This window comes from Pocillopora verrucosa, chromosome 14 (genome assembly GCF_036669915.1).
Source record: "Pocillopora verrucosa isolate sample1 chromosome 14, ASM3666991v2, whole genome shotgun sequence".
In the NCBI taxonomy this organism is placed as follows: Eukaryota; Metazoa; Cnidaria; class Anthozoa; order Scleractinia; family Pocilloporidae; genus Pocillopora; species Pocillopora verrucosa.
This window is the reverse complement of record NC_089325.1, coordinates 18058864-18068582: the sequence shown is the minus strand read 5'-3', so window position 1 is coordinate 18068582 and position 9719 is coordinate 18058864. Positions and strand designations below refer to the sequence as shown.

The following is a 9719-nucleotide window of genomic DNA, read 5'->3' as shown; positions in this document are numbered from 1 at the left end:
CAGCTAGCTCCAAGCGTACTCCTATTCCAAGACAGTAACAAAACATGCTTATTTTTAAGTTTCAGTTCCAGGACCATTTGCCGTTCTCTAAGAGGTCCACACATAAAATCACATTTGATTCTCGTTTCACTCAATCAACTGGACTTGACAGAGTTCGCATTAATTAAGCTTTAGAAATCCACCTCTTTTGTGGAGAAGGTTAGGTACAGCTGTTGTCCTGTAGAAACCATTCCACAAGCTGCCATGAGCAGCCCAAAACAGACGATGAAAACGTTCAGAACAATCTCGTACCACCTTAACTCCCAGTAAAAAATTTTTACGTAGAAAACGGAAGGAAAAACCAGCGCTATCGCAGTACCTGTACCACTTCCAATAAATGCAGCGAAAAGAGTGAAGTGCGGAATAATAACTGCCATCAGGATGGTGATTGATGTCAGCACGAAACGCAACAACACCACACACGGACGATTAGGTCGGTGTCCATCCTGGTTTAGAAATCTGGCGGTCAAATACCGGGGGGCCGGCTTCTCCACCATGTCGAACACCGCAAACATAGGGAGGGAATAACCTGAAAAGGACAGAACGGTTATCACAATGTTCACAGTGATGCGATAGAGTCCAAGTGGAAGGTTGTTGGACACCATGTCACTGACACTGCCTGAGAAGGTCAAATAACCAAATGCTCCAACGCCGATCTTTAGCGCAGTCATAGCGATATAAGCGTAGTTGATGACGGCGTTGAACTTTTCAGGACATCGCATGTTTCCCTCCAGCACGGTCAGGTAAATTTGAGACGAGAAGCTGGCCAAAACTACTCCGAGTGCCAGGGGAAACCGGACAGGGTCGAAAACTTGCAAATCCTCCGCTTTCCAGGAAGCGCTATGACCCAAGCAATAAGCAACTATGATGGAGAAGTTTGTCAGGGCAAAAAATATGGTAAGCATGCTGATCTTGGAAAGTAATTTCACAGAGCTCAGGAAAACGTTGGGAATCATAGCCAGGCCGAAAATGAGGATCCAAAGCTGCTTTCCAACGGGAAGGTAAGGAACAGTGTAATAAATGGCCTCCCCACAAGCTATTGGATTCACAGTTGCAACAAAAATTAATTCCAGAAACTTTGTCGCATCGACCATGAGTCTTCCGTACTTTGGCCAGAAAGCATCTCCGATGTCAGCGAATGTATTACGTACACGTGTTCGACCTTTACCAGGAAATTGCTCATAGAGGCACTGAATGAGGATTTTTGAGGTATAGTTAGAGAGCACTGCAATGGCTGTAATGCCAAAAAGAAACCAGTACCCACCAAACGACGTCACAAGAGGCATCGCCAAGATGGTAAGCCCTTGAACGGAGTTACACGCGTTCCAAAATGTATCCATGGTTGATATTTTCTTCATCTCCTCAAACGTCTCGTCCAGGGTTTTTTCGTGGGGGTAGCTTTCCTCATCTAGACTCTCTTCAAGGATGTGGTATCCTTCTTTTAACGGCATTTTTCACAACTGAATTTAACGAATGTTTAAATTTGGCGTGAAAAACGTGCTGTTCTGTGAACGATCAGCAAAAAATGAAGCGAATATTTGCGCAGTGCAAACGTTAATATATGCCAGAAAATTTCGGCAGATGCACGCGAGAATGCGCTTGGCTTCATTACTGACTATTGTGTATTTCGTGCAAGAGTTCATGACTTAATTATTAGCTGACGACTGCTGGACTGGCCGACTGGATTCTACTTCAGTTAGAAAAATTGACTTATGTTTTAGTGTCTGTCATTCAAACACAACACTTTGTCGTGATCAGTGGGCTTCAAAATGTGTCCTTTGGCCCATCTCTCGAAATTCTCGGGGGCTTTATGGGCGCGAAGCCATATTTTAAGATCTACATCTAAGGAACAGTTTCCAATTTTTTTTAATTTTAATTTCAAAACTTTTGATACCTCGCTCTTAAATGTAAACATGGACAACGAAAAGACGGCTATTGGTATCGCTAACTAGCTAGACGAAGAAAACGGGCCTTAGCAGGGACCTTGAATGTCTCCGCTCAAAACCATTAATTTCTTGAAACAGAAATCTGTAATGAGCTCGGACATCCATCTCACGCTTTGCTTAGCGCCAAATCGAATTTACTGGTTGTATATGCTCTGGCGGAATCATTGTAACGAAGAATGAGGTGGTTTTCACTTCACCGGAAAGTACAGCTAGATGCCAAAATCAAATTGCCTAAAACAGTTTTGTTAGGTTCAGAATTTTAAAAAACAATATCAACACTCAGCTGATCTGCTAATATACGTTCATTACTTCCGATGCCAAGCTGGTTCAGAAGCTTTTTATAATACAGCTTCACTGTAGAAAAGAAGTCGTGGTGATCTTTTGATGAATAGTTGATTGAGTATGCAAAGTTTGAATGAAAAGACGTTTATTGTTAAACTTCTTTATGGGTGGGATTATTCAGACTAAAAGTTATCTGTGGTCTCCTTCCGTGATCATTTAATGAGTAACATGCAGTTGATTTTGGTACAAAGTTTTAACTGATTTTCTGAGAGGCGCCGGCCGGACCGGCCTCTTTTGGAGAAATTCATTCTTGAGAGAGCGAACAGTTTCTACAGTAACACGCAAAAGGACAATAAGATGAAATAAAGATGATAATGTCAATTGTGATTATGAAAACCATGAATATGGTCAACAACAAAATGTACCAAACTTTTTTACCGTTACAAGGTATTTCATTTTTGTGTCAGGAAAGAATAAAGCCGTCCATCCTAAAGGCTATGTTTAGCTTGCAGGGTGAGACAAAATCATGTTAAATTTGAAACAATTAGCACAGCATCATATGATACTAGCCGGTGCCAAGAATACCTAGCTCAATGTTTTTTTTAAAACAGATCACTATGGTTCCCTTAAAAGTTAGCCAGAGAAATTTAAACTCATCACAAAACCTCGAAAAAGTCCCCATTTTAACAGCTTATTGCGGCTTATGAGCAAGACACAGGTGTCTATCGACGTACAATCAGCCTTACGACTACTCCCAGGACATTGAAAACTCCAAATGAAATAAGTCCTTGTCCACTGTAGTAAAAAGGTTCTGAGATTGTCCTTCGATGAACATAAATCTTCACATGTGGCACTCGGTGGACTTCAGACCCCGCTATACAGTCGACAGATCATGGTGGAAATATTAATCAGAACTCGTTATTTACCCCTTGAGCCTCAGGGACATAAATAAGGAAGGCATTCTAGTAAACCAGAGCTTGTTGAGAAGGAGTATGCAGTCTATGTTTAGAATTATTATAAAAGGTACGGGTGTAATGAACAGAGAAGGTTATCAAGAGAAGGAAGAAGATAAAGTAAATCTTTTGGACGAATGTGAACAGTATGATATCAGAGATCAACAGGAGGAGAACACTTCATGTGATGAAGGTACTTTTGCCTCGACATTTGAGACATTTTGGAACATCTGCAACACAATTCAAGGTTTACCAATCTTGGTCATACCTTACGCCGTGAAAAATGGTGGCTACTTAGCCATACTTACTCTTTTGCTAGTCGCTGCTGCCTCTAATTATACTGGGAAAATCATTGTTCGGTGCCTCTATGAAACCGATCCAAAGAGCGGTAAACGAAAAAGGGTCCGCAGTTCCTATGCAGATGTCGGCAATGCTTTCCTGCCAAACATAGGAGGTCATCTTGTCCTTGCTACTCAGTTTATAGAGTTGCTTTTTGTTACAGCAGTTTATCCTCTTTTGGTCGGTAAATTAATTGCAAGATCGTTTCCCCATGTTGCTTTTCCTTGCTGGCTCTGCACACTCATTGGCGGTATACTTTTTGTTCCAAATGTTTTTCTTAAAAACCTTTCTCAGGTGGCATGGACAAGCATCTTAACGGTACTTTCCGCTAAAGTTATTTTTGTCACCGTTGTTACGTACAGCTTATTGCATGTACAAAAATGGGAAATAAGCTCCTTGGAAAATTTCGACGCCAGTACATATCCATCAGCTTTAGGAGTCCTTGTAGCAAGTTATCTGTCGCAGCCATTTGTATCACTAATCGAAGGTAGCATGCGCCACAAGGAAAAGTTCAACTCAGTGATTAATTTGTCTTATGTAGCGATGACATTACTTAATGTCACCATTGGAGTAGTCGCTTACATTTCATTTGAAGTCGATACGGCTGAAGTTATAACAAATAGCTTGCCAGAGGGTTCATTCCGAGCAGCAGTGAATGTGATGGCAGCAGTACTGTCCTTCACGTCTTACACACTGCCAATGTTCACCATATTTGAGATCATTGAGAACTCCTCTCTGTTTTTCTTTCCAGGAAGCTATGGTAAATCAATCTTCACTCCGTCTGTAATTACATTTCGTTTGTTAATGGTATCTATCAGTGTAATTTTTGCTGCTGCTTTCCCTTCCTACACTTATATATTGGCCCTTGTGGGAAGTATCGCTGGTATTAGCTTGGAGTTCATATTTCCTCCCTTGTTTCATATGAAGATGTACTTCCAGGACATGACATGGTGTAACATTGTGGTTGATAGTGTTGTGGTAGTGGTTGGTGTTATTGTGATGGTCACGGGAACTATATCCTCTCTTCTCTCCTTGATTGAAGTTTACAGTCGACCAGGTAATGGTGTATGTGCTTGAAGAGGCAGCTGACAGATTGTAAAAGTTGTCACGGTGTTGTTATTGTTGGCTTTAAGTCAAGAAAAAATGGCACAGAGAGACAAAAGGGCATAGCAAGGTTGCGTCCTTTGATAACTTTCCAGCTGTTTTTCAGATATTCGTTCCTTAGTGTATTCATTAGGGGCAAAAATAAATGGAATTCTCGGTGAAACATAGCTTACAACAATAAATGTAGGTTTGTTCAATTTTTTTCCCCTCTTCAAGTTTAAAATCTTCTCTGTTCCTCGCCAATTCTGCGTTAACCAAGCCAGTCAAATCAGTCCTTTTCGGTTTCTTAGTTTTAAAAACTTTTATTGACATATTTTGGAATAAATTTCCCTGTGCAACGGGCCTAAACGAACCTAAATTAAGGTATAAAATTTAGAGGGCTGCTTTCACTGCAAATGCTTTGTTCGACTTTGTAGCTATTGGTGGCAATTTATAGGCGTAACCATTTATTTTCAAATTAGCATTTATTCATGTAAGATGTTATTCCAGATACCATTGCATAATTCAGCTTAAATAAAGTAATAGTGCATTGGTGCATGTGTCCATCACTGCTGCTATGGTCGTTTCTGTGAACACAAACTAAACATCGAAAACGTCAAGAAGTTGTGACTCTAATATGCTGATTCAAATTGTCAATAAGTCAATAACCTAGTCAGTAAGTTCGCGAATCAGTCGGTCAGTCGGTTAGCCAGTCGGTTTATCAGTCAATGAGTCAGCGAGTTAACCAGCTAATAAATAAGTCACTCTGTCACCGACCACGTCAGTTATAAGATCTTTGAGCGAAAATAATTTGAAAGTCAATTGCGTTCATAAACGAGAGGCTGAAATTTGTCTAACCTGACTTCCGAGTCCGATTGCGAAGAGCATAAGGAACAACATCATAGCCCAAACGGGTGCAGCCGGCATCTGAGCAATCCCCTCGGGATAAGCCACAAAACCCAGACCAGGTCCTACAATTTAATTAAAACAAATTTCTTTCATTTTTCAATCCTAGAGTAAATATAAAAAATTGATCTACTAAAAAGAGGCTAGAGTCCAAATTCCGCAGAAAATATGTATTCAATTTGTTGAATGAACCACACCATTTGGCTAAAATAAAACTCCGAAAATTCTTAATTTACCAAAAAAGGGGTAACAAATTGGCGCGAACGAAAGCTCAAAAACAAATAACTATAGCTTCGCGAAAACAGACAAAAGTATGAGAAAAATGTCTACGTCAGTTTTCCAATGTCAAGGTCAGAGTTCTTTAACGTGATTGGTTAACTTGTGAAAACACGCGCGCCGCGCGTGAATACAAAAAGAGTACAAAGCGGGGGGAGAGGAAGATAAAAATAGTAAAAACGAAAGAGATTTCCACAATAGAGGCTGGCAAAAAAAAATTCCGAGACCCAACCACGCCCTAATTTGTTATCTTACTAGAAGAAACAACCCGTTGTGCCACTTCCCTACCAAGGGTGTGGGCCATTAGGCCAACTACACTAAAGATGGAAAACCTTCCGCCCATACTGGTTGCACAATTGACATACGATACCACAACTGCGTCCGTGGAAACAAACAAGCACAAGTCAGGTTTATATATGTAATGAAATGTCATTCAAGTCGCCGAGACACTTTTGTTATTCAGAGTCTTTCGTATTATGTGAAACAATAGAACCTCTTGTTAGTATACGGAGGTCAACTTTCTTACTATTTCCTAAAGGTGAATGTACTAGAAGTACTAACTCATTTATCTGACCATTTTAAGCAACATGTGATGAGCGAAAGAGAAAGCGCTGTGTATAGAGTTTACTGCTACTACTACTAATAAATGTCTTTATTGTTCATTGGACAAAAATACATATCTAATGTTGCTGGATAAAAAGATTCAAGGTTCAGCCAAAAATTACAATAGAATAAAAAGAATAAAAAGATCAAACTAGATCAATATATCTGGCATAAAATACTATAAAAGGTTGTATTTAAAAATTAATCTTTTTACAAATGTGTTCTTATAAAGTTCAGTGTTTATCTTAGGCCACTGGCAGCTTTTACGTCTAAGGTTGTAGGTTAAATTGTTCTTTTCTTGCGGTAAGCAAACCTTCAGAGGGTGGTTATCACGCTGTTGAACTATTTTAAGAATCGCTTTATCTTTTTTTTGTAGTAATGATCTAATATTTAACTGCGTACATATAAAGTGCAACTTATAGCATCTGTCTGAAAATTGCTGAAGGGCATTAATTTCAGCATCGGAACTGTACAATACCGTTCACAGTCGTTATTGCATTCATTAGAGCTGGCATAGGTGACCAGGCCTCCAAAACCAACATTGAGGGAGAAAAATATTTGAGTAGCAGCATCGATCCAGACCTAAGAACAAAAACGACAGAAAAAAAAATGGAAATTTAGCCAGGGTTATGGTCAAAAGCTTCTTAGTAGACTAAACAAATCCTGCTGTGTGCATCATCTTTTTGTCGGAGAGAATTAAATCCATTCCCACCTGTGGTTCTAAGAGCTTGTAAAAGTCTGTCTTTAAGTAGAAGAGAATTCCATGCAGAGCACCAGGCAAATTGACGCCACGGATAAGAAGTATACAAAGAAAGAGATAATGGAAGATAGCCGCGAAGTAGGCCATCTGTGATCAGGGAAGAACGCGACATTGACCTAAAAAACATAATCAACCTATGGATCGTCTTGATCTAGGATTCCATCGATTGCTTCCGGTAGAATGATTCCCTGGATAAACAAGACGTGTAGGACAAGGTAAAGTAATATGGTTATGAAACAGGCCACCTTGAACGGATGGCGTACTTTATCCCCATATTCCCTTTCATGTGATCGAGGTTCTCTTTTACCCAAGTATTGTCTAGTGGCGATACAACCATTCAGACTCAAGAAGTTATATTCACCACGTTTCTCTTCGGTTGAAACTTCATTAGTCCTACTAAGTTAATGATTTTTATAACAGCACAACGAGAAAAAAATCTTTAATCCTCGCGAGTGAATCTGAAATGAATTTTGTTAGACTGTGCATTTTTGTTTACCTTTCCAGAGCTCTTGATGCATTTATGGATGCAAAAGAAAACAGCGACCCATGCGATAAACAAAGTGGTGGCCAGCGGTACACGAATCTCACCCGCTTCACAACATATCATGAAATGAAAAAAATTTGTTTGCATAATGGCTATTCATGCAAACAAACAAAATTACCTCTCAGGCCATGACAAAAAAATATCCCTATTATTCGATAAATCTTTTCCTTCTTTTCCATTAGCCAAGAGCTAACCACGTAAACTGAAAATATCTGACTTTACGTAGAAGAGAATTCCATCCAGGGCACCAGGCAAAAGTGGTTTGCCTGACTAATTTTTGTCGTTAATATTATTCTGCTCATGTGTAATTGTGTACATGCTACTGTGTGTAGAATGATTAACCCAGCCGTAAATTTTGACTAGTCATTAGTTTGATTGCTTGGGAAAATCAGGCAGTTGTAATTTCTTGAAGGCAAATTAATTCAGGGTTAATCCAAGACTGCTAAGGTGCCCTTACAAGTATTGCAGTGCGCGACATTGAGAACTGCAATACCTCACAAACATAACCAGGAAATTTGGACTTAAGATAAGCGAATCGCTAAAAAGTAACACTTACTCCCAGAATTTCTGGCTAGGAGAGATTGCAGTCATTGAGCAACTGACAGCCGTGCAGTTAGCAGTGGAATTTCTAAAGCCCTCACCAGCGAAAAAATATTAAGTTGTCACAACTGAGGTCATTGCTAACAGCAATGTTATGTTTTAAAGGGTCGAGGTCTTAATTAGGGTAGATAAGTGTCATTTCCTTTACAAAATAAGAGAAAATAGGAACATGAAGATTACTTGCTGAGTTAACGTAAGCATTGGTCCTTAATTAGTTATTTATTCTGCACAAAGTTCGCACAACTTTCTTTTTGAATTACCCGTAAATAAAATACTTTTACAAGTTGTTATTTACCTACGAAACGGAGTGTTCCACGAGTTGCTGCAAGACTTCCACGGGTCAACAGCAGCAAATGAATGGTACAGATATAAAAGACTCCAAGAAAAACAACATTGTAGTAAACAGAGATCGGGAAGGAAATAATCACCATGGCAACTCCAATACATGCAATTAAAAGATGACGTCTATTTGGGCCGCCGCGAGGTGTCAACGGTGTAAGGCGTACTTTGCCTCATAACAATTGAAGCAACATGTTACTTTATCGAATGTGGAAAGTCCTTATACAATATTGGGCACCTAAGAACTTTTGGGAGTCTATCTGAATTTCTGCCCATGACAATCATCAGAGGTTCAGTTTTTGAAAGTTTCTTAACGGGTGCGACGACTTCTGCAGCTTGTTAAAATCAGATTTTCTATAAAGCCTGACGCCACAAGGCTGTGGAAGTTTTAAAACATTCTCAGAGATTCTCAGAAGCAAGTTGAGACATTTTCGGAAAGCTGAAAGGTATAGTATTATGGGTAAAGTCCGGCTCAAATCATAGCGTGACTAAAACAATGTTTTATCTGACAAGTTGAAAGTTGCAAAGTTGTCTACTGGAGGGTGATGTATAATTATGTTTTTCTCCAGTTTTGTGTTTGCTTGTTTTTCCACATCTAATTGTGATATCTCCAGCTAATCTGAGAGCCTGAACACTATTAAGGATATCGTATACAGCACAAACCTTTAAGCGCAGGGAAAATAATAAGATTTGAAGTCTGTTTTAATATTCTCTATTCTTTCCATGTCTTAAGTATTTTGTTTATCTTCGCAAAGTATAAGTTCAGTCTCGATGAAAAAATCTTTTCAAGACTCTATACAGCCTATACAAATCGCTGGAACTCTTAAACCCGTTACTAGGGGTTTGCGTAAGGGCGACAGCTTCGTTGAGAAGAGCATCAATCAAAAATTGAATTTCCGCTTTTCTATAAAGTTTAAGATATATTTATATTAAATCATTCTTTCGAAGTTACTTCGGAAAGACTTATATCTTACTCTCCATGTAACCCTGAATTTTAATTTTAAAGAGCAAAGTCACTGTTTGTGCATCTAAAACAAATTTACCGCGAT

General features: G+C 39.2%; 2 protein-coding genes across 2 annotated transcripts; one reads left to right on the top strand and one right to left on the bottom strand.

Moving 5' to 3' along the window:
• Positions 1 to 170: 170 nt before the first annotated feature.
• LOC131787678 (vesicular inhibitory amino acid transporter-like) lies at positions 171 to 1490 on the bottom strand. Its single transcript, XM_059104765.2, has one exon. It carries the CDS (start codon positions 1488 to 1490, stop codon positions 171 to 173), a length of 1320 nt encoding a protein of 439 aa, XP_058960748.2.
• A 1811-nt stretch (positions 1491 to 3301) lies between these two features.
• LOC131787724 (vesicular inhibitory amino acid transporter-like) lies at positions 3302 to 4636 on the top strand. Its single transcript, XM_059104808.1, has one exon. It carries the CDS (start codon positions 3302 to 3304, stop codon positions 4634 to 4636), a length of 1335 nt encoding a protein of 444 aa, XP_058960791.1.
• The last annotated feature ends 5083 nt before the right edge of the window (positions 4637 to 9719 follow it).